Genomic DNA, 23,627 nt, shown 5'->3' on the forward strand with positions numbered 1-23,627 from the left:
CTACATCTACTTCTGGATCAGTATGTGTCGCCCCTGCAGACACAAGCTTTGCTAGCACGCGTGCGACGACCACCGTGATCTACGCAGTTGCCCGACACGGCGCTGCGGCGATCTGGAGAGAGGCAGGAAAGATTTCCCCCAGGGAGAAGCAGGACAGCGCAGGGCGGGCTGGATTCTGAGGTGGTTTTGCATAAATAAAGGACAACAGTCAGTTTCTAAGTTCTCCACGCACGCACACACACACAGGGGAGGTGTCCATCCCACGGCTGTCATGACTGGCCAATTAAAAACAGTACATCACAAATGACTTGTGAGACCAATGAGTTCATCAACGGCGACACAGAGATGTCCAGCAGCCGTGACTCGTACAACGTGAACTCCGAGTGGTTCTCGTCCACCTTGGCCAGGGCGAGCAGCGCCCGGGCCGCCCGGCGCATCATGTCCACGCTGGTCGGCTCAAAGGGGGGATTCTGCATGTGCAGAAGGCTGGCCTGGCTCTGCTGGAACTGGGTGGCAGCCAAGCTGTCCTCCAAGAAACCCAGCAGGTTGCCTATGCTGCCCTTCTGTACAGCGATGGCCCGGGCAGCCAGGCTATCGCCCTGGGCCAGGTTGGCCAGCAGCACCACGGCCATCTCCCGGCACACCGGGTTCTTTCGGTCACTGAGGAAGCGCACCATGGTGCTATACAGCTTCTCTAGGCGGCTGAAGGGGGGTGTGGCAAGGATCAGGTCCACATTGTTGTCTTGGATGCTAAGTTTGCTGAGGGTTTCCAGAACGAGTCTCTGGGGGGAGAGGACGGCGTTGGGGCCCAGGGTGGGGAAAGGGTCCTGGGCTTCGGCCGAAGGGCAGACGGCCCAGTGCAGGAGTCCATCCAGCACTGGCAGGCAGATGCTCTCGGGGTACGGGGAGAGGTCCAGTTGCCCTGAGATGTTGGCAAGCGTGACCAAGGTGTTCTCACGGAGCATCTCCAGGCAGTCCCACCACCACTCCACCTTGTTGCAGCTCACCCCTTGGTCCTGCTCCTCCTCCTTCTCGTAGGTCAGCGGTGCCTGCTTGCGCTCTGGGTGCTTATGGTGCAGCAAGATGAGTTTGCCAAGGATCAGCAGCAGCCCTGGGTGTTTGGACATCTCAAAGTCGTTGCCCGGCACAAAGGACAGGCTCCGGATGGTGTTGGAGACGCAGACGCAGCGCTTGGCGAGGGAGTCCTGCCAGTCCAGGAGGGTGCACAGTGGGGTCTCGTCCTTACTGTGGGGCTCATCTTCTAAGATCTTGATATTCCGGTGGCTCTGCACAGGATTAATGCCAAAAGGGAACTTGCCACTTTCCTTGGTGGTCTCTGCATTCTTGGCCCCCTCATCGGACAGGGTGCTGGGCCGCGATGACAACATGTCATCCATGGTGGCAGTGATCCGCTTTTCTGCGGGGCCCTCTGGCAGGGGTCCCTCCCTATCTTTCACACCTGTGGCCCCCTCAGCTGCTGGGACCCGCTTTGGAGGGGCCACAGGTGCAGGCTCCCGGGCCTGGCTTCCAGGCAGCTCCATCTTGCTCTCAAAGTGGGTCTGGATGTGCTCAGTAGTGTCCCCGCCACCGATCCGCCAGTGCAGCAGGCCGCTGTCAAACTCCTGCACTCGCCCCAGTTTGTCCGAGCAGTCCACCACAAAAGGGTCATTCTTCTGCACAATTTTGACAGGCAGCTTGTCAAACTTGCTGACAAGCTTCTCCTCACTGCTCTCTGAGAGCACCTTGTCCTTGCCTGCAAATGCAGCCTCCTCCTCCTCCTCCTCCTCTTCCTCCTCTTCCTCTTCCATCTTGGGGCTCAGAAGCTCCTCCTCTTCCTCTCCCTCAACTGGGGATGGGCTGGAGGCCTTCTTAAATCTCTCCGGGTCTAGCAATGTTCTCTGACCTGGGTCACCCACCTCATACTCCTTCAGAATACCAAAGATCTCAATCAAGCAACGCCGGAAATATTCCACGAGGAGCTCCAACAGTCCCGGCAGCTGGAACAGAAAGAGGAGCCAATGAGACGAAAAAGGGGCCCAAACAAAGACTCCTATAGTGGGAGGGTCCTCCCCTGCAGCGCTCAGCAAGGAGCAGGCCCTCCATCAACACTCGTCCCCAAGCAGCCAGTTCAGAACACATGTGCACCATGAGCTCTCCACAGGAAATCTCAACATCATCTGAGTCACCCATCCCAAGGCCTTTCATCATTTAGGAAGTTTTTCTCTATTTTGAAGGTGGTCATCTTTGGAAATAGAACAGCTGGCCAAAAGATTTCTACTTCATTTACTTAAAGGCAATGACTATGCTGCCCATTCCTCAGCTTCTCCAACAAACCAAATAATGCTGGCTGCTGTCTAATGCATTTGACCTGCTTTGGTAGCTCCCTTCCCCTCCCACACTGGAATTCTCCTTCGCCTTCTCTGGATCCTCTTCATATCCTGTTAGACAGCAAGGCCCAGAATTGTACAAAAGAGGACAGAGGGCCAAGGGTCAAGATCACCTGCCCCCCTCTCCTCCCTTGGTCTCCCAAAAAGCCTCAGTAGTCTATGGATCATTAAGGAGGGTCTTTTGCTCTTCAAAGGCCAGGCATTCTGGTGTCTTCACAGAAAAAAAAATTATTTAGTATTCTTCCTCATTTATAGAATATGGGGGCTGGGGGTGGAGAGACAAATGGACACAGGGACAGGATAAAACTTTAAGGTTCCATCCAACTAAAGCATTTTATAGCTCTCAATGTGTGCATTAGCAGTCCTGCAAATGCGAACACAAACCCATCCCCATTACTGGAAAAGGTCAAAAAGTCCATGCCTTCCTGACAGAAGGTCAGGGGTTTCAGCTTTGTAAATAATACTGAAAAAAAATAAGAAGTTGCTTTAACATTAATTTTGACTTTTCCCCACATTTTCACAGCACAGCTTGAAAGCATTAGGTATACACTGGGAAGAAATTAACCCAGCAGAGAAGTAAGGGCTTGACCACTCTAGAGCCAAGAAAGGAGGCTAAGAGAACCCGGGGTCTTTGGAGAGAATACAGAGGTTCTGTGAGCTTGGAGAAGAAACAAACTCACATCTTTACTTTTACCAATCATTAATTGAAATTTAGCCTTCCCTTCAAGTATGGTAGGTGACTGACCCCAGAAGTGTCTAAGCAGCACACGTGACTGTTACCAACAGAGACTACTGGTGCCATTGGTATCACATGCCAGTTGTTGCCGATCCTCAATATACCACTTATGCTCCTGACTGCTTTGAAATCACTGCAGTTATGAGACCCGCTGCTAGATCACACACAATTACAGATTGTATTTCACATGTAATTGGTTTCCTTTGTAATCCCATATATTCTCTGTTAGGCATTCAAAAACATGCTGAGAGGGGCCCATAGGCTTCAGCAGATGCCAAAGGGATCCAGGACACAGAAAAGGTGAGAGATGATTTCACCTGGGAATATACTTCACTGACAAGAGAATCTGCATTTTATATCAATATCCAAAAGCAATTAAAAAAAATTCCTTAGCATGTTCCAACCTCCAAACTCCTTCCTGAACAGACCAAGTTCAATGGCAAAACGGTAAAGGTTCCCCGTCCTTTGGTCCGAATTTAAAGGGAAGAGGCTGGAAATTATGAGAAACATTTGAATGGCCCATTCTGGGGTTCAGCACAGCCCCTGGGATCACTGAGCCAGTGCAAGAGATGAGAGACCATCACAAATCCAGACTCTGCACCTAACCCAGGCTCTACAACACACAGCAAATGCAGCACCGAGGCCCCTCCCCTAGCTATGGGCACTCACCTGGCCCAAGTTGAAGGTCATGATGCTGTTGTCATCATACAACAAGATGTTAATGGTGTCTAAGGCCCACGTACTCTCTGCCAACAGCCCTGACTTGAGGGACATCATCACTCGCCATGCCTCTGGAGTTCCTGAAACACAGCACCCACCCCCCCACCAGTGTTTTGTGGTCACCCAGGTGGCTCTTCAGGGCTGGCCCAAAAGTTGGGCTGCAGAGGGTTTGAAAAAGACACCTCACCTACCCACCCTAGAGGCTTTTCTAGATTCATTCCCCTCCTGCCTGCCTCACCCAGAGGAATTACTACAGTACTATATCCTTTGGCAATTACATGTCCAAACCCAAGGGAAACGTTTTGCGTCTTAGTCCTTTTTTGGGGGCTTGGAACAGAAACCAGGAGAGGTCAATGTGTTCTCCTGAGGCAGCACTAATCGAGAATTCCCTTTGCCAACCCCCTCTCTGTTCTGGATAAGATGAAGGGCCCAGGAGGCGTTCTCTTCATCATGCTGACATTAAGTCAGACGGATGATGGGCCAGGAAGGGAGGAGATCTGGGTTCTAGTGCTGACTCTACCAACAACTCTGTGACTTTTGGCGAGTCCCCAAAATGCCATTTTCTCATGTGTACCTTGGGGAAGGTCCTGAGGACTGGGCAAGATGAAAGCTTTCAGGTCCCTTCCAGAACTGTGTGGGTTCCCCAAGGTTCACCAGAAAGCCCTGAAGTCAGCTCAGTACAAAGACCATCAAGGCTCCAGACAAATGACCACTCTCAAGGCAGAGGAGTTTAATTTAGTTCAGGTTGAAGACTTTGACAGTTTTGGGAGTGACTAACAGTCCCTGATCTAACGTGAAAGGAAGCTGAAAGCTGGCACTTCTTGGGAGGTCTCCTTACCAATATCTTTTGTCGTGAGCCGCCTCCTCGGTTTCAACACAGGCTGTGTGGCTTCCACGGAGCCAGGAGGGAAGGTGATGTCCCGCCTGATCAGAGGGGGCTGCACAGGGGCAGGTGCTATGTGTGAGGCAGGCACTGGAGGACCTGCTTTTTGCATCTTCATCCCCGAGTGTAGGAATGGAGACTTGCTGGGCGACGTACGGTTCTCCAGAGGCCGGGGAAGGGGAGCGGGGCTGGATACCTGAGGAATGTGATTCTGCATGCTGGGTGGGGGCTGATAGTTAGACTGAGGGGGTCTTGTCATGGGGGGCACAGGGGCTGAGGGACCATATGGAGGCTGGCGGGTGCCATGGGAAGGCCACGGGCCCTCATGATTGACCCTCTGATCTGTGTGCAGCATTTCATCTGTTCGGTTCACCCCATGGTAGGCAGGCCCCTGTGGGGCAGAGCCTGTGTTCTGCCGATTCGGGTAGTTGTAGCCCATATCATTGCGCCCCTGCCACATGGTGCCCTGTTGGGGGCCCTCTGCAGTTGGCTGCATTGGACCACCCATCATCTGGGGTGGCATGCTCTGCTGGGCATTTGAGCCAGGGGGTGCCGAGACCCGGTCTCGGCCAAATTGGAATGGGAATTGGTTCTGAGGGCCTCCTGCTGGCCGGCGGTCAGCACCAGCAGTGGGATAAGCATTCCCATACTGGTTGTACACATCCTGCTGGGGAGATGGCTGGGCTGGCTGCTGTTGGCTGGCTGGCTGGGGCTGGGCTGGGGGCAACTGCTGCTGTGGTGGCTGGCCTTGTCCGCTGCTGTACGGCACACTGTACATCTCCCCTTCATGTCGCTTGGCTGGAGGACCATAGGTGCCATCCATTGGCCGCTTATAATTCTAGGAAATGGACAGGTAGAAGAAAAGTATGTGGTATAGTGTTCTAGGAGCCAGAGACAATGGAGGTGTAGTCAAGAAGGACTTGATGCCATCAGACACCCTGGTGGGGTCTGTGGACTCGGTGGCAACGGAGGCAGAAGAGCTGCCTTCAAGAATGATTCTTAAGGCAATTCCTGAAAGCAACAAGGGGTTCTTCCCACTGGCTCTCTCCTTCCCCCTATGTTTTCTCTCTCTCCTTAATATTTTTATTGGTATCCTTTGTTTTACATGGCCTCCATTACCCAACACAGACCTCCCTGAACTGAAAGCTATCTTATATGATAAAAAATAAAAAAGCAAGAGAAAAAAAGCAGTTCAACAAAACAAACCAATTCTTCAACTCAGTCCAACATTATGTACAGGTTCCACACCCTTGGGCCACCCCCCCTTCCAAAAAGAACTCCTTCCTCTATCTCACAGAAAGTTGTTATGGCAGACTGATTCTAGGACTATCCTAGTCCCTGAGGAGAGCTCTCAGGGTTCAACAGGATAGATACAGAATCCGTGTGTCCCCAGACACAAACTTCTACAAAATGATCAAGTGTCACAACTAAATAGCAGAGACAAGTTAAAAACATCTACTGCTTCCATCAGGCTGGATGTGCTCACCAAGAAGCTTCCACACGTGAGGTGAAGGGCGCTCCTCTGGAGCTAATTTCAGAGCCCCTGCCTCCACTCACCTGCTGCTGTTGTGGGTACATTGTGGTCTGCTGGCTGGGGAAAGGGCTGCTGGAAGGGGTGCCTTGAGTGGAAAACTGATTGCCATAGGAATCGTGTCTGCAAGACAGAAAAAAAGAGTTTGAGGAAGAGAAGAGAGAAGTCTGAGAGCACTCAGAAAGCTTTGTGACCCAGAGGCCAGGGTCACTCACTGACCGTTGCTGCTGCTGCTGCTGGGGCTGCTGCTGCTGCTGCTGCTGTGGGGGGTAGCGGCTGGGAGAGTACATCCCCGAGTCTGGGTTGGAAGGCATGAGGTTTGGCTGGGGGGCCCCGGCACCCATGTTTCCCTCGGGCCCCAGTCCGGACTCCGCCCTAAGCCAAAGACAGAAGCAGAAGGACTCTTATGCTGCGGCTTCCAATGTGAGGACGCACAGACAGTCACAGAGTGGGCAGCAGTCTGGGGTAGCGGAACCCACACTGCCCAGTTCTGTACCAGCTGGGACCTCAGTCAAACCACAAGTCTCTGAGCCAGCTCTCCATCTATAAAACGAGGGAAACACCTCCTATTTATCTCAAAGAGGTGTGAGAAAACAACTTCTAAGCCCCAAAGTGCTAGATACAAGCTCCTGTTATTTCAATAGCTGTGTAATCTATGCCAAGGATGGCGGGCACTCACCTCACTCTGTCGTAAGGGCCTCCATATGGGTAATGCTGCCTCTGTCCCATTGCCATATTCCCCAAACCAGGGCCTGTGGCACGGTTGTAGGGGTCCCCCATCCCACTGTTGGGGCCCTGCCCTGAGGACACGAAAGGATCATTTCCTGGAGCTAGAAGGAGAAGACAGGAAGACAGTAAGAAGGGTAGGTGGGTCTACTGGCCTCTCTTCTGGAGATAGGGGAATATGGAGCTCTAGAGACAACTGAGGGGTATCTTAGGTTTGACTTGGCCTCTGATTGCTCTACAACAGGCTCAAAACACAACACAAAAGTCTTAGGTGTGAAGATGAATTGATAGGTGACAACATAAGGGCTGGAGAAGAGAGGAGGGACAAGACTGTGCCAGAGGTAACCTCCTTAGCATGCTATGGTGGAAGAGGGAGGAAGGACACCAGGGCACAGTCAGTCACCTTTCCTCATGCTGCCGTAAGGATCCTTATTTGGCTCATAAGACATGCGCCCCATCATGTCAGAGGTATTCATGCTGGGCTGGTACCCAGGGTTCGGAGTCATGGAATTTCGCTTTTGGAACGTGGGGTCGCTTCCATCAGCAAAGGCATCCTGGATCCCAACAGAGTTGCTCCTGCTCAGGAACCAGAAAACTGAATGAGAAGCAGAATCATCCCCTCCCCTTCTCTACTCTTCTCTCCTGATGACAGCTGGTAAAGGCTGAGGGCAGACATTCCACTGCCAAGTCCCTTCTATCTGTGTTAGATTTAGCTTCTGGGAGAGGAAGGCAATTCCCAAGTGACAACACTGCTAGGGGTATTTGCTAGTGCTATTCCACACTTCAGTCCTGGGACTGATCAGATTCTGCCCCCACTCCTCCTTTCCCACTGTTACCTGGGCCCCATGCCTGGTGCTAGTGTTACCTGATGCCTGGCAAAGGGGGCATCTGACTATGCGGGGTGGATGCTGGAGTTGGTGGTTTCAAGTCTCCTCCTTCTGCCATGGAACTGCTGGTTGACTGAGGGGTTTGTGGCCCCTGCATGGACCCTGACCCCGCTGCAAACAGAGAGATAGGAATAATGAGCAGTTTTGGAGAAAATTCCTAACCTTTGTTATGTATATTTCCACAGAAAAGTCCATGGATGAGGAAAGATGGGGAGACAGGTGTTATGCACAGAGCTATTTTTTCAGGCCTTACTTCTTTTATCCATAAGAAACACCATGAGAATAAGGGGGAATTGACAATTAACGGAACTCTGGACTCCTGTGGTTCCTAGCCACTTTCCTTCCACATGTCAAGAAGTGGCAAGGAATATTTACAATGACACTACCAAAGTTGGAGCCCTGAGAAACTGGCAGGCAAAAAAAATTTTTTTTAATGGTAAACATCCAAAGGGGAAGGGACTGTGGAAGAGCTGAAGCAGCTGTGTGCAGCACACGGGTTTCTGCGGTCCCTCCTGTGGTCTTCTCGGCCCCCAAGCCTTGCACCTTCTTCACTCTCAGCATCAGCTAAGCTGCCCTCACCCAGTTTCATCCACTCCTCTAGTCTGGGAAGCAGTGAGCTCCTCGTAATTAATGTTTCCATTAGTTACCATTCCCAGCACCCGATATCCCATGGCTTCAGCCCGAGCTGGCTGATGAGTCATTTCAGCGATTCATTAAAATCCTCAGAGGTCAGCAGCAGGGCATGTTTGTTTACACCCCACCTTCCTGGCACCCTGTCCATTCTCCCCTCCCGCCGTGGCCACAGCTCCGCGAAGAGGGTGGGCAGAGTCCCTGGCAGCGGGGAGCTTCATTCATAACCCCTCCCCCGCCCTCTGGCCTCCCCATTCATTTCCATCTCAGCTCCCCCGGGAATTCCGGGCTCGGTCTGGGCCACATTCTAAGGCGCTGACATCAGTGAGTGGAGGCTCCCAGACATCCCCAGCCTCTCAGCCATTTGTTGTTTCCCCCCCACCCCCTGCTGGCCCTCCCACTAGCTGATTTACAAACATTTGGCGCCTTGCCAGGTGCACACTGAGAATTAAAACCTAACGGTGGCACGCCAGCTACCTCCTTGCCTTGCTAGACTGAAGCCGGCTTTGGGCACCCCATTCCAGGCTGGGTCACACTTAGTTTGTGGAGGACCCTGATGTGGGAGGACTCAGAGGCTGCACCTCCGGGGGCAAGGCTCCTCCACTCCCCACAGCAGGCATCATTCAGCCCGGGTTGGCAGGAGATGCCCAAGGCAGTCTCACCTGGTGATGGCGGCTGGATCTTGGGCTGGGACTTCTTGGAATCTGCGGCTGCAAAGATATCCGGGGGAGGGTCTTCTCCCCGCTCAATCTTGCACTCAAACGCATAGAGACACTGGATGTACTGCTTTTTCAAGGAGCTGGCAGCGCTACTGGAGGTGCCCACATTGAGGTTGGTGGCCAACTCACGCCACTTCTTGTTTTTATTGACCTGCATAACCAACCAGGGGGTCAGGACACGGCTGCATGGGACCAGACTGACTCTTCTTTGCAGAAGGGCCTGAAGTTCTAGGAGCTCCCAGGGCCCTTCCACACTCCCCTACCAACTCCATCATCCAAAGAGCTTTCAGGCTGAATTCCTCAACTAACAACCCCAGACCACCCTGGGATCAGAATTCAGTCAGAGAACGAAGTCAAGTTCTGTCTTGATCAGGGAGGGGTAGAATTTAGAAGGTAAATATGCTAGAGAAAAATTTAATGCAGGCATTCCTCACTATGGGTCTGCAAAGTTCTGCATCAATCCCATCCTCCTGTGACAGACACCATGGCACACATATCAGGAAGGGGATCAGACTTGGGAGTCAGGGGACACAGGTTCGAGGTCATGGCTCAATGAGTCACGTGACTTTGGTCAAGTCATTCCCATACTGTGAACCTCAGTTTCCTTTTCTGTAAAAATGGGGACAATTATCCCTGCCCCTGTCCACTTCACAGAAAGCCCTGCACACATGTATAAGCTACTACCCTGTCAATGCACAAGAAGCTCAGGCCATTCAAAAGGATCTTCTTTCCAAGGAACCCTTTGGTCAGGGGAATGATCCCTCACCCCAAACCATGTGTCCAGTGGTTCCTGTGTAAATTCACTGACCCAGGATGGCGGGTAAGGAGGATGCCCGAGCGCAAAGGCCTAATGCCCCAGCACTTTGTCTGGGGAGTTTCTTTACAGACATATCTTGGCTGGTTTTGTTTTGCTTTTACATTTTATCTCTGCTGTTTTATTCATGCAGAACACAAATACTTCTCATAAGCCTATGCAATGCACTATACTGGTCCTGGGGGAGAGAGAGCGATACAATCCCTGACTTCACAGGGCATATAGGTTAGTTAGAAGGGAGAAAAAGATAGGGAAACGAATATAGATCAAGATAAAAGAAAGGTCCAAAGCACTATCTGAAATTCCAAGAATAAAAGATCATTTCTGAAGATTCCAGCAGGGGAAGCTAGGAATGGTGTGAGCTGAGTATTGTCTACTGTGGCTAAGGACAGGACAGGCGTCCAAACCAGACTCCAGGATTATACATTTTCTCAGTTTCCCGCCAGAAGATCGGGAGCTCCTTGAGAACAGAGTTTGTCATTTTTGCTTTTAGACCTTCTCAAAAGCCAGCTCAGAATTCTGTCTACATTGGGTTCTCAGCAGTCCCTGATACTGACTGAAGTACCATGATCCCCCACTGCTACCCTGACACACATCCCTCTCTGATCATTGCAGGCAGGTCTCCGAACAGTTCTTCATGGCATCCTATATTTTCCCTCCCATCTTCTTCCTTCTACCAAATGTCCTCTTCTCATTACTTAAAGCTCTAAATGTTACATGCCCATTAAGGTTCAAATAAAGTCCCCTTTCACCCAGGAAGCTGCCTACCAATTTGTTTCCCAATTATCAGCCTTTTCTTTGAATTCCCATTGTATTTATAGTCAGAAGCATATAATTTAGCACTTAATTCATATTCGTATGATTACAGAGACCTAAATGATCCTCTAGAAAGATCAACAAAGCGGAAACAGGCTCAGGGGTGTGCCATAACCTGTCCATGGTGCCCATGGCCAAAAGGAAAGTAAAACATCTATCCCTAGACACGGACAACCTTGTACTCTTGGCACCAAGTTAAGCTGCTCTATTCCCTGATGTTACCTGGTGTTGACTTGGTAGATGTTCTTTATTTACTTCAATTTATACACGTCACTCTTCTTCCCCACCTGCCTACCATGAAATGTTCCTCAAGGGTCAGAGCAATCTAATTTTTCTATTTGTAGTCCTAGGATCCAGTATGAGGCATGGCATATAGCGAGCAATTAATAGGTGCTTACTGATTGACACCCCCTTCATATAAAGTCTAACTTTCTTAAGGTTTTTAGTTTTATGCCCTCAAACTGTAAAACTACTTGAAGGCAGGAAGACTATCTTGTAAAACTTAAATTCTGAATACAGACTATCCCAGTGCTGTCCTCAAAGTGGGTGCTTAGTAAATATTTGCTGAATTGCATCCAGCTGAGCAAGGGAAACGGGTTCACTATGTTCTATAAGGCAAATTCAATCAATCAATCAATGCCTTTTCTCCTATCTGAGAAAAATGTGGAGGAACATAGCACCATTTGCAAAAGGCAGGGAATGCTCTCAGGGGGTCCAGTAGCCCCCTCCTTGATGGAAGAGGCCTTGGGAGACTGCTAGAGGAGAGAACATTTGGTTTTGTGGGTATCTGTGGGAGGAGGAGACCTGACAGTCCAGAGGATGGAAATTCACATTCCACACACAGCTGGTTGATGGGTTTTAACAAGACACTTTCTGATAGTGATGTTGTTTTGTCATCTTGACTGAGGTTTCCAAAAGAGAAAAAAAAAAAGCCTTACTTTATATGGGTCATACACCTACTCCAAACTCAGCTATAAACTCTAGTCCAGACACTGCTCTAGTGACTTCAGACCACAGGAAGGTGGGTGTTTGTCGGTGTTCCCCTCCTCAGGTTTGACAAATTAAGATTGTAAGTAATTGGGGGATAAGACCCATAGTTGTCTTTTTTAAGATCATATAGTCTTTAGCAAGGTATCCTGTAAACAGATTAGGCATTTAACTCATCTGTTAAGCCTACTGTATAAAGTTTAGCATTAGACATCAATGAGCTCCAAAACACACCTCAACTCAGCTATTTGACAATGTCTCTTCCAAATAGCTCAGGAAGTCTCACTGCACAGAGGAAGATTTCTTGAGAATCAATGATTTCTCTCTCTAGCCCCACTTGTGCCTAGAACTAAACCTCCACTGTTCCACCCCGATGGGCCTCAGCCTTTCTTTTACTCCACATTTATGTCTTTTACTGAGGGGCTGGCGCTCCTGTCCTTGCAGGCCAAGTTACTTTTAAATGTCATAGACATTAAGCTCCCAGGGGACAGGGATTATAAGCCTTGGACCAATGTTGTATTAGGCTCCATCAGACTACACCTGATAAAATCATTTGGGTGAAGGGAAGGAATCTAAGCGTCATGTACTCACCTGAGTCAATCCACCAATCTCCTTCACAGATACGTAGAGGCGGTAGAGGTCCAAGGGTTTCCTGCCCACAGCAGGCAGGTTGGTCATGCCCATTGCTTTCTCTTCCGTGAAGGCAAGATAACGGTCCACCCAGATCTTCCTCTCAGGCTCACCCCCTAATTCGTACAACTTGGTGATCTTCTCATTGGTGGTGGTGGAGGAACTGGACTTCTGGAAGGGGAGGGGGCAGGTCAGAGGGTCATGGGAATGAGTCCTAGATCCCAGGCCTGTTCCAAGGCTCTCCCAAGGTTCTCACTTAGGGGTGGAGAAGGGCAAGAATAAAGACAAAGAAGAATACAGGGTGTTCCCAGCCTGAGTTTAACTAAGAATGGGACCCGAATTATTTTTACTCAAGGTTGCAAGATTAAAGAAGAGGCGGTTCTTTGGCTAGAGCTTACTGGAAAGAAAGGTGCCACTGCAGAGCCCTGGACACACACCAGTACATCCTCTCTAGAAAGAGAGCTCAAAAAGCTTTCCAAAGAGCACTCTAAGGATAGGGCTGAAGAATGACCCACATTCAGCTGGAATAGATTAGGTATCTTTTGCTTAGGACACAGAAGGATGAACTAGATGGTCTACAAATAGGGGTTTCTTGAGCCCCCTGAAAGTCAGATTCTAACTTTTATTTTTTCTACTCTATTTTATAGAAGGAAAAACTGAGATCCAGAGATTAGGGATGGTGCAGTTATACTACTCTAGAGAAAGAGCCCAAGAGGTTGGATTTCCAAGCTGCTGTCCTATCAGATCATGATCCTTGTAACCTCCAACAGTAGCTAGGGACCCAAGTTTCATCTTCCACATTCCTAAAATTGCACATGGTTAGGCATAGGCCATTATGATTGCTCTGTGCACAGCAACTCAGGCTGCCCATCACTGTTTGACAGCAGGAGGCACTGCTCCAGGGGAAGCATCAGTCAGATGAGTTGTAATGCAGAAGTCCTTGACGGGAAGGAAGGAACGAAGGAGGGAGGAGCAAAAATACTGCTTAGCTACTGGAAGGGAGCTCAGAGAACACCCGGTTCAATTAGCTCATTGTACACAGGAGGAAACTGAAGGCACAGTGAGAAGAAGAGACTTGCTCGAGGTCACAAAGAAGCCACGGCAGAGGCAGGACCAGAAGTCAGGTCCTCCTGTTTCTTAGGCTAGTGCTTGTGTACCACCCCCGTGTCCCCACTGCGGGTGCCCCACACATGTGCACGCACACAGACACACACACACCTGGCCTTATAAAAAGAAAACAGGACCCAATCGTTCTCCAATAAGAATTGTAGACTATTAACAACCACATGAAAGAAATCACAAAGAGAAAAGTAAACTAAAATAACTCTGAGATTTCCCCCCTTATCTGCCAAAATGGCAAGATGACAAAAGACAGGAAGAGTCAATGTTGGAAGGGCTGAGGGAAGACAGGCATAACCACACACTGTTGGTAGAGTTATGAATTGGTTCACCCATACTGGAAAATAATTTGGAATTTTGCTAAGAAATGACTAAAATGTCCAATAGTGTTAACTGAGAGAACCCACTGCTAGGCACACAGTGCCAAGGAGGTCAAAGACAGAAAAGTATAATAGAGAGCAAAACAGTAGCACTTTTTATGTTAGGCAAAAAGTAGGGAAAAAAAAAAAGAGCTGCCAATGGGCTAAATAAATGTGGTTACATGAATGTAATGGAGCATCACAGCACCATAAGAAATAATGAATATGAAGAAATGACAGAAAAGCATGGGAAGACTTGTATGAAGTGATGCAGAGTGAGGCAAGCAGACCCAGACAAACTATATGCACAATGACTAACAAAGTAAAGTGAAAGGAAAAAAATTAATGCTGTGTAATTATAAAAACCAAGCTTGGTCCCAGAGAAGAGATGAGAAAATATACATCCTTCCCTTTGAAAGGAAAGGGATTATAGATGTAGAATACTGCCCACCACGTCAGACTCAACATGATGGTTAGTTTTGTTCAACTGGTTTTTCTCTCCTCTTTCTTCGCTTTTTGTTATAAGCGATGGTTGAGGTGCATGTGTGTGTGGGGGGGAGGGGGGAGAGTGAGGAACAGATATTCAGAAATGAAGATGATATAAAAACAAAATACAGCAATTAAAAAATAACATGGGGGGAGGGGTGGCTAGGTGGCGCAGTGAATAGAGCACCGGCCCTGGAGTTAAGAGGGCCTGAGTTCAAATCTGGCCTCAGACACTTGACACACTTACTAGCCGTGTGACTTTGGGCAAGTCACTTAACCCCAATTGCCCTCCAAAAAGCAAAAATAAAATAAAATAAAATAACATGGGGGGGGGGGGATGGGCAGAGGCATTCTGACTGGTGCCACTGTGGCATGCCCTAGTGTAGAATTCATCCCCATTCTTCTGCTCGAGCAGGAGAGAAAAGAGTCAAGACAAAGCTTTACCTTGGATTTGGACTCGGGTTTCGGTGTTCCATCTGCCTTGTTGTTCATTTTGGTGGCTGGAGTTAACTTGACTTCCCCAAGACCCATCATCTCTGGGCTAGCTGCCATCCCTAGAGAATGAGAGAATACTGAAGTCTCAATACCAGCTCTGACCCCATGAACATTCGCAATAAGCTGACCAAACCAGGACTTACCTCCTGAATTGTTGGCTATGTTCCCACCCATGGGATACGGGGGACCCTGAGGGTTGATCATGCCAGCCATACTGTTAAGTCCTTGTCCATAAGGAGGCCCAGTTCCCATCATGCCCCCTTGATTCATATTGGGATAACCTGGAGGCCTGAAGAGGGAAGACAGAGCAAGAAAGGTATGTGTAAATTAGGAACTTCAATACACAGAATTGTTCTTCAACTTGGCAAGAAGGCAGCGTGAGCCAAATCATCTAATACCTGGTTTTGTATGGAGAAAACTAATGGGTCCCAAGAAAACAGAATTGTGCAAAGGCTGACCTAGATAGCCTTATCTGCTATCTCCCCACACAGGCTGCTTGCAAGAGGGTTCAGAAGCCCTAAACAGGAAGCAGTAGCTCCATTTTAAGACGTCGAGGCGTCAGAACCAGCCTCCTTGAAGGCCAGTGGCTCCCCTATGTCCTCCACCTGTTTTGCTACATCTTATCCTGAGTTTTTCTCTCCCCTGCCCTAGCTTCTTTTCCCATTAAAGACCTTGTCTGGTTGAAGATCTATCCTAATGGCTTGAAAATTCAGGTCACTGTGATGCCAAATGGCCCTGTCTCTGTTTCTTGGGGGCAGTATTGCTGCCCCCTCCCCACCCCCCCGCCCTCCACCAACACACACACTCTGACCTGTCATGGAGACTGAATTTCTAGGACTCTGACTGCTCTGGGTATCTTCCTACAAAATCTATTCTTTACAGTTACAACTTATCCTCCCTTGAGGAAAAAAATAATCATCCTCCCGATTCCTCTGTAGTCCATCCAAATCTTGATAGCATAAGATCCATTTAAAGTCTCAGGTACCACCAATGATGCTCTGCTAGCTGCCTAAGGGCCAAAGGCCAAAGTCAAGTTGACTCAGTCCAGTGAAGCCACTGCCATGTCCACCAATGGTCAGAGAAGACAACCAAAGAGCTAGACTTTTTGGCTGTTAAACCCAATCGCTCAAGCCTCACAGACGATAGCCAAGGGATTCAGACACACGTGAGATCTTCTGCCCTGGCAGCTGCACTGGCTTCTCTCAGCCACCCATGAAAGGCTGTGACTTGAATAAGAAATTTAGTGACAAGCAGGACCATGTAACTTGCTGAGAGACTGACAGCCACCATCCCTCTTACCATTCCAGCCGCCTAATTAATTGGCAGTTAAATGAAATAGCAGAAAGTAATTCAAATTAACCTAAACTTTATCCTCACATCATCAGTAGAGAGCAAAAAGTGATTGAAAACTAACCTCTCAACCCTACCCACTATGAAAGACAGACTTAAAGATTCATCAAACAGATGACAGAGAAGATGAGGACCACCTTTCTCTCTATAGGGCATTCAGAAAAGGGACACCCAATGTATGTCTAATGACCTAGGGTCCATTTCCTTTCCTGGGCACCTGCACCAATCACCAAATCCTAAGTGTCAAGCCTTATTCTAAGAATTAGAGGTAGTACAGAATAGTGGAGACTGAGCAGACCTCAGAAGCAGTAAGGCCTGGGTTCAAGTCCCGCCTCAGGCACACAGATGGCTGTATGATCCTGGGCAAGTCATGGAACCTCACCATGCTGTAGCCCAGTAACTCTCTAAGATCCCAGAGTCACAGAGAAGGGGCCTCTCTGTACTAGGAGAAGGAGTTTCTCCTCCTGGAGTCCCTTATCATAATGAAGCCATAGGTGCAGTCCCTTTCTCCTCTCTCAAGGTGAAACCCAAAGGGAAGTCCCATGTCATACCTGTTTTGGATGGAGTTGGCAGCAACGTGCATGGCAACAGCGGTTTCTTGTGCTTTCCGGTTCATGCTCCCAGGTGGGGGGCACATTCCCGACCCAACCTGAGGCGGCATGTTGGCCATGTTGGGACCATAAGGCCGACTGCCCATGGAGGCATGACTCATCCTTCCTGGGGGGAGTCCGCTGTAGGGCGGCATGCCGGTCTGGCCATGCATTTGAGCCCCAGCCCCCATGGGGTTCATGCTCCCTGCCATCCCTGTACCTGCATAGTTGGCATTGGGCAGGGTATTATAGTTTGGCTGCCTGGGGTAGCCTCCTGGGAGGAAGACAGAGAAAAGATGCAGTTATTGGGGGAACAGCTCCTAGCCCTCAAAACTCTGCAGAGCCAAAGAAGAACACATCCATCCTTGGCCAGAGTAGCTTCACAGAATGTGGGAGAGACCTCCAGGTCAAAAATCAGCAAACACACCAGCCTAAGGAGAAGACAGATGAATGGGAACTGACTGACCTACAAATTTAGCTTTATTTTCACCCAAGCCTTTATAATGTTGAAGGAATTCTTTCCTGTTTGGGCCCCTAGAAAGCTCACTTCCAGGTTCTCCATAAAGCACAAATCTTTAAGAGCTGGGCTTCTTCTCTGATAGATTTTATCCTGCCCCACACATTGTGGGGCTCAGTGTCTGCTACTGAATAGCCAACTTTCTGATTCAAGGTAAAGAACACTACCCTCTTTTCCCAGGACTTAAATATCATCTCTGATCCTGACAATGAAATGACTTCCCTCAGAATTCCTTGTCTGTCACAGTTATCCCACCGTTCTGCAGCACTTAAACCTACAGAACTGATTCTCATTTTTTTTCCTAGGTCATGCTTCCCCACTTGGGAGGTAAATCCCCTAACCAATCTATAAAGTCAAGATGAAGAACCTACTGGAGGGTGGTTCTAGTTGGTAAATGTTCTCACCTTGAGGGCCATATTGACCCCCCTGGGGCCCATAGCTTCCCATGGAGTTCTGATAAGAGCCCATGCCTGCATGCATCTGTCCTGAAGACTGACGTGGAGATAAGGCAGAACCAGGCTGAGGGGAACTGTACTGGGGCATCTGAGGATTTCTCTGCATGTAGCCTATGTGAAAAAGAGATGGTCATTGATACAGCTACTCATTAAAGAAAGAAAACCACAAATTCTAGTGTTTTCCTATCACCCTGAGCACTAGGTACTCATACTGGCACTACATCATATGCCCCTCAGCTCAGGCAGCTCAAGGGTCCTAAGTCCCTACTAACAAGGGGAGCAACCACGGACAGCAGAAAAGCAGGCCTGGAGCCTCTGATGGAGGGTGGGCAAACAACACAGCCAGCCAGCTTGGCTAGGGCAGGGACTAGGCTGTCTGGAGTTAATTGAGTGCAGTATGGACATGCCATCAACAGGAATTCATGGTGAAGAAGGACATGGGGTCTGGACAGCACTCTGGTTCAGAATCATTATCAAAGGTCTAACAAGGGCTATGATCACAGTCAGGGGCTGGGGCTCTTTATAGCTCCAAGTCCACTATGCAAATCATTCAGCTTCTCCCACTCCTCAATCTCCAGGTGAGTTCTACCGGCCAGCCTCTCACCTCGATCCTGGGCAATGCTTGACTGGTTCATGGAAGGATGCATGATGCTATCTGACTGGCCACTGGGCGGCCGAGGTGGCATCTGGGTGCCTGCTCCGAAGACAAGAAGAGAAGTTAGCTAAGTCTGGGAACCCCAGCTAAGACACAGGTCCAGGGTAAAAGGGGCCAAATCAAGCCTGGGGAGAAACACTGATGGAGCATCCAAACTCCTCAGAGGGCCAGAGGGTCAAGTATTAAGTAAGAGGTCAATCCAGGGCAGCATCAGCTCTTTTCCTGGAAACCTCTAGGGGTAGCATATGCCTCTGATCTCTCCCCTCCCCCCAGCAAAGGCCCAAGTGAGCACTAAGCCCCCTGTCCATACCTGGCACTGCAGCGGGTGAGAGTGGTCCTGAGCGAGCCTGAGCAACACTGGCAGGAGAGCCCACCGGGGAGGGGGAAGGCCCTCGGATCCCGGGCAGGTGAGGGGAGGTATGAGGAGAGAAAGGAGACTGAGCTGGGTTACTCTGTTCTCCTTGGCTGCTGGAGATCCCTGAAGTGCTCACGCCAGGGCTCAGCGCTCCTTCTGTCCCCATGGGGAGATCATCTATGGAGCCAGACAGATCCTGGAACAAGCACAGACAGATACTGGTCAGGACGAAGGAACCCAGGGCCCTCCCATCCTGCCTCCAGGACGAATCTGCTTCTCCAAAGTCTTGCCTCCCACCAGGGGCACACATTTCAGCATTTTGGGGGAGAAATCAAAGAAACCATAGACTCTTGGTGACCTTTCTTTCACATGGAAATCAAGACCACCACCTTTAAAATGCTTCCATTTAAGAACAACAGAAGCACCGTCCAGCTTGGGCAATGCACGTTTGATGTTCCAAGTTAATTCTTATCCGTTGAGAGGTCTGTGCATATGTCACTATACTTGACCATAGATGATTTGGAGGATCAAGGGTGGGGGGATTATAACACGGAAAAAATATTCCTAAAGAGAGGGAGGGCTCTAGATTAGAGATCAATTTCTTTTGTAGACCATATGACTTCCCCCCAAAAAATTTCCATCAGGAGACAGAAAGTCAACACATTCATTCTTCATTGATGCAACACTCACTTTTTAAATAGCCACTACATACTTGGTTCTGAAGGTTATACAAAGCCAGGCACTGCCCTCAAGGGGTTTATACCCAGTAGAGGAGATAATGTAGATAAGAACTGGAGACATTTAACATAGTATTCAGTTTGGGTGAGTCAACCCCAAAGTTGATGAAACAGAAGTTCTCAATCAAGGGTTTTCATCTTGGGCAGTGGTTTAACTAATTTGTCTTGAATAAAGCTTGGAGACTTGTTCATTTTTTCATCAATTCCAAGACCACCCCACCCCCTCGCCCCTGCTGGGGATTAAGCTTCAGGAAGGTGAGGCTAAGAACACTACTATCAGAAAGGCCTTAAGGGAGGCTTTTCCACAAAACAGTTAAATAGTTGAATTTCACAGGACAAAGGGTGAAGGTAAAAGAAGTTGTTTCAAATTAAGTCCAACTGACAAACTGGTTAGTTTCTAACTCCACCCCACCTATATAGGCATGCTCATCTAGACCTTAAGGCCTAACACAATTTTGGAGACCAAGGGTCATCTTTCATAAGTATTTCTGGAGCCTAAAGATAGACCAACAGTCACCAAGTCAGGCAGATATTTGGACAAAGTGTGTTAGGTTCTGAGTAAGCCTCTAGTGGGGTCAGAGCAGGGATATTCCCATTGGTCATGATAAAAATCAGCTAGTTACAGAATTTTCCATCAGACAATTCCTCAGGGAAAAGGACATAGAATTCACTATAATGAGATGCATGAATAGAGTATACAAGACTGGTGCATGTTAACCATCCCTGGCAAGGATCTGCTAAAGCTTCCCCTTTTTTCCTGTCTTTTCTTGCTATGGGGTCCAAGATGAAGCTAGACAAATGAATTATGGAAAGGCTTCTAAAGGCAATCAACCGTAGAGCTGGTCATCACCAACTCCCTTCCCCCACCCCACCAAGAGATGAATTATATGAACTAAGTTACAAGAATCTCCAGCTTTTACAGGAGAGAAGAAAAACAAAACTGGGCCTTCCATCTCCCCTCACTAAGAGTACAGCCTTCTACTCAGTGATTAACATACTCTACACATTCCATATCCCTGAAGGTAGTCATCTAAACCCTAATCCCCACACCCCACCACCTGATTCCTTATTTCTATCCCTGTTGACTTCCCACCTCAAAGTGTCAGCCAAATGCTAACCATCCCCTTCTTCCACTCTGTCTTCTGGAATGCCTGTTCCATAGGCATCTTAACTCTTTTTCTCCCCCACTCTTTCCATTTTCTAGTAGTCACAGAAGCATTGCTGACACAGTCTCCTTGGTCATCCTTATTCTCGCTGGCTCACAGGTTGAGGTGGGGGAGGAGTTAGAATACTCCTTATTCTCCAATGTCACTTCTGGGCTCTTCAACTACCTCCATCACTTAATAATCTCTCCTCCCATGAGGTTCCTATATCTTCCACTCAACCCAAATCCTGATGGCTGTTGTCTACAGACCTCCAGGTCACACCCCTTCCTTCCTTAATGAGTTCAGTACATGGCTCACCATCTTTCTCTTCCCCCAACTTCTGTCCTCATACTGGGGGACTTTAACATATATATTGACTCTTCTTCAATCATTCAGTTCCTCAGGCTACTCACTTTCCATGACCTACCACACCTTCCCACCTCAGCCACACACCAAGATGGCCGTACCCTTGATCTTGCCATAAACCACAAATGTACCACCTCCATGTTCAAGAATTCTGAAATCTACTTATATATGACTAAAACCTACTGGCTTTTCACCTCCCCTTCTGCCTTCCCCAATCTGTCTATACCATGATCTCTAATTCTCTCCCAAAGCTATCTCCCCTGCACTAGTCACTCTCTCCTCTTTTCCCCATCTTGGTCCCTTAATGAATCAGTTCAACTGTACACTGTCCTCTTCTCCGGAGGTTCGAGCCCCCTTATATTCCTGATTGTACCTGCCAACAAACTTTAGCCTTGGATCACTCCCACTATCCAACAATTTCACTCCTACCTGCTGAGTTGAGAATATCCTATATCCTTTCTGACTGGGTCATTACAAATTTGTTACACAACCTCAGCTGGGCCCTCCCTGCTACTAGGCAATCCTACTGTACCTCTTTTATCAAGTTTCTCTCCTACTTTCCTCAAGGGTTCTTCCAAACCTTTCCATCCCTCCTCAAGCCTCCCCTCACTCTCAGCTGAGAACCTTCTCTCTTATTTTACAGAAAGTGTTGAGGCCATCCGCCATGAGCTCCTTCCTCTTCCTGTCCCATGCTCACACCACCCTCTCCTCCTTCACCCTGGTCTCCCATGAACAGGTGGCCCTAGAAGGAGCTGAGGCTGGTGAACAGACCTAAGCTCACGGAAAGGTATTTAGTCTGTTTTTTAAAAGGCTATATTTGGGAAAATAGGAGGCTCAAAGGAGGGAAAAGGGCAGTGCTCTCACAGGTTTTCCTTAGTCTCTATCCAGTGCATTCTTTTTAAGCATGTGACCCTGCTGACCACCATCCTCTCTCTTCCTGCCTGGACACTATTTCCTCCCTCTATATACTCTCGTTCCTCTTACCTCCTATGTCCGACTGGTCCTTTTCAGACCCTTTGGACTTTACCCAGGCCACAATCAACAGTGGAGACAAGCCCCCATGGCTCCAAGCTAGGCCCCCCTTTGCCTCTAAACTTCTACACGTGACTGATCCCACATTGATGTGCCCAGCTCCAGCTGCTCTCCTAGACACTAGTCTTCTGGCTGTTGTTCAGTCATTTCAGTGGTGTCTGACTCTGTGACCCCATTTGGGGTTTTCTTGACAAAGATAGTGGAGGGGTTTGCCATTTCCTTCTCCAACTCATTTTATAGACAAGGAAATTGAGGCAAACAGGGTGAAGTGACTTGCCCAGGGTCACACAGCTAGTTGGTGCCTGAGGCTGGATTTGAACTCAGCTCCTCCCGACTCCAGGCCCAGTGCTCTATCCACTGAGGGACCTAGCTGCCCTGAATGCCAGTCTAGCAACATCAAATGACTACTCAATATTTCAAAATGGATGTCCTATTATAGGTACCTCAAACTTAACATAGCCAAAAAGAATTCATTATCTCTTCCTTTCACCACCTCCCCCACCCTGCCATTACCTCTGTTCTGAAGGTCCTTAACACTGCTAAGAGCCCCATCTTCCTAGTCACTCAGGTTCAACAATCTTGGTGTCACCCTCAACCATTCGGTCTCACCATATGCATCCAACTGCCAAAATCTCCTAATTTCTTTCACTGCCATGTTTACCACCTGACCCCTTCACACAGGCAGCCCCCTAGGTCAGGGATCACTGCTTCTTGCCTAGACTATTGCAATATCTTCTAATTGCTAGCCTGACCTTGAGTCTCTCCCCATATGACCTGTCTTCCACACAGCTATCAAAGGGATTTTCTAATGCTTTGATGTGAGCTAACCCTGTCCCCTCTGCCCACTCTGGCTCCCCATTACCTCTGCTCCTTTGTTCAGCCTCTTTCTATCTTTCACACTCTATGGCGCAGCCACAGTGGCATATCTGCTGCTCACCCCATACAATGCTCCCTGTGCTTCAAATGCTCCCCCCCTCTAACTTAGCTCCAATCACACTTTCAGCAGGCAGCCTTTCTGAATCCCACCCACCTGCTGATGCCTTCCCCTCTAAGACCACCTTCCACCTACTCCATACACAGAGATGTGTCTCCTTCCCGAGAAGGTATGCTCCCCAAGGGAAGAGATTCTGTTGTTCTTGTCTCTGTGTCCCCAGCACTAGCTGGGTGCCTGGCCCACAGCAAGCATTTGATCCATTGAAGTTTGACTGATTGATTCTTGTGCTTTACTAAGTAGCTAAACTGGCTTTCTGTCTGTTTCTCAGACACAGCTTCCCTCCCCATGCACACCCTTGGTGGGGCCTGCCACATCTGGAATGTACTCCCTCCCTGGACACTTCTACCTCTTAGGATCCCTACTCAGCTCTGGCACCACCTGCTACATGAAGCCCTTCCTGATCCCGCACACACTAGCCCCTCTCAAATTACTTTGTATTGAAGGATAATTTGCAGGTCACCTGGAGGCCCTTAGACTGATAGAATTATATTTTCAAGGGGAGGGGG

The 23,627-nt window shown here is 48.9% G+C and overlaps 1 protein-coding gene across 2 annotated transcripts in view; it reads right to left on the reverse strand.

Annotated features, from left to right (window-relative positions):
- Nucleotides 1–120: 120 nt before the first annotated feature.
- ARID1A (AT-rich interaction domain 1A) overlaps nt 121–23,627 on the reverse strand; it is an 88,391-nt gene continuing 64,884 nt past the window's right edge. For both annotated transcript variants that reach the window (XM_069078391.1, XM_069078392.1), the window contains exons 5-20: nt 18,803–19,043; nt 18,442–18,531; nt 17,787–17,948; nt 16,827–17,139; nt 15,069–15,214; nt 14,875–14,984; nt 12,428–12,637; nt 9,163–9,370; nt 7,849–7,981; nt 7,387–7,559; nt 6,937–7,087; nt 6,477–6,632; nt 6,284–6,380; nt 4,682–5,564; nt 3,793–3,923; nt 121–1,997 (exon numbers count right to left, since the gene is read on the reverse strand). In XM_069078391.1, coding sequence (XP_068934492.1) covers nt 270–1,997; nt 3,793–3,923; nt 4,682–5,564; nt 6,284–6,380; nt 6,477–6,632; nt 6,937–7,087; nt 7,387–7,559; nt 7,849–7,981; nt 9,163–9,370; nt 12,428–12,637; nt 14,875–14,984; nt 15,069–15,214; nt 16,827–17,139; nt 17,787–17,948; nt 18,442–18,531; nt 18,803–19,043 — 4,932 coding nt within the window. In that variant the 3' untranslated portion in view covers nt 121–269. The remainder of the gene's footprint in view (nt 1,998–3,792; nt 3,924–4,681; nt 5,565–6,283; nt 6,381–6,476; nt 6,633–6,936; nt 7,088–7,386; nt 7,560–7,848; nt 7,982–9,162; nt 9,371–12,427; nt 12,638–14,874; nt 14,985–15,068; nt 15,215–16,826; nt 17,140–17,786; nt 17,949–18,441; nt 18,532–18,802; nt 19,044–23,627) is intronic.

This window comes from Petaurus breviceps, unplaced genomic scaffold (assembly GCF_028583685.1).
Source record: "Petaurus breviceps papuanus isolate PSGF00001 unplaced genomic scaffold, PetGlider_PUasm1.0 91041, whole genome shotgun sequence".
NCBI lineage: Eukaryota > Metazoa > Chordata > Mammalia > Diprotodontia > Petauridae > Petaurus > Petaurus breviceps.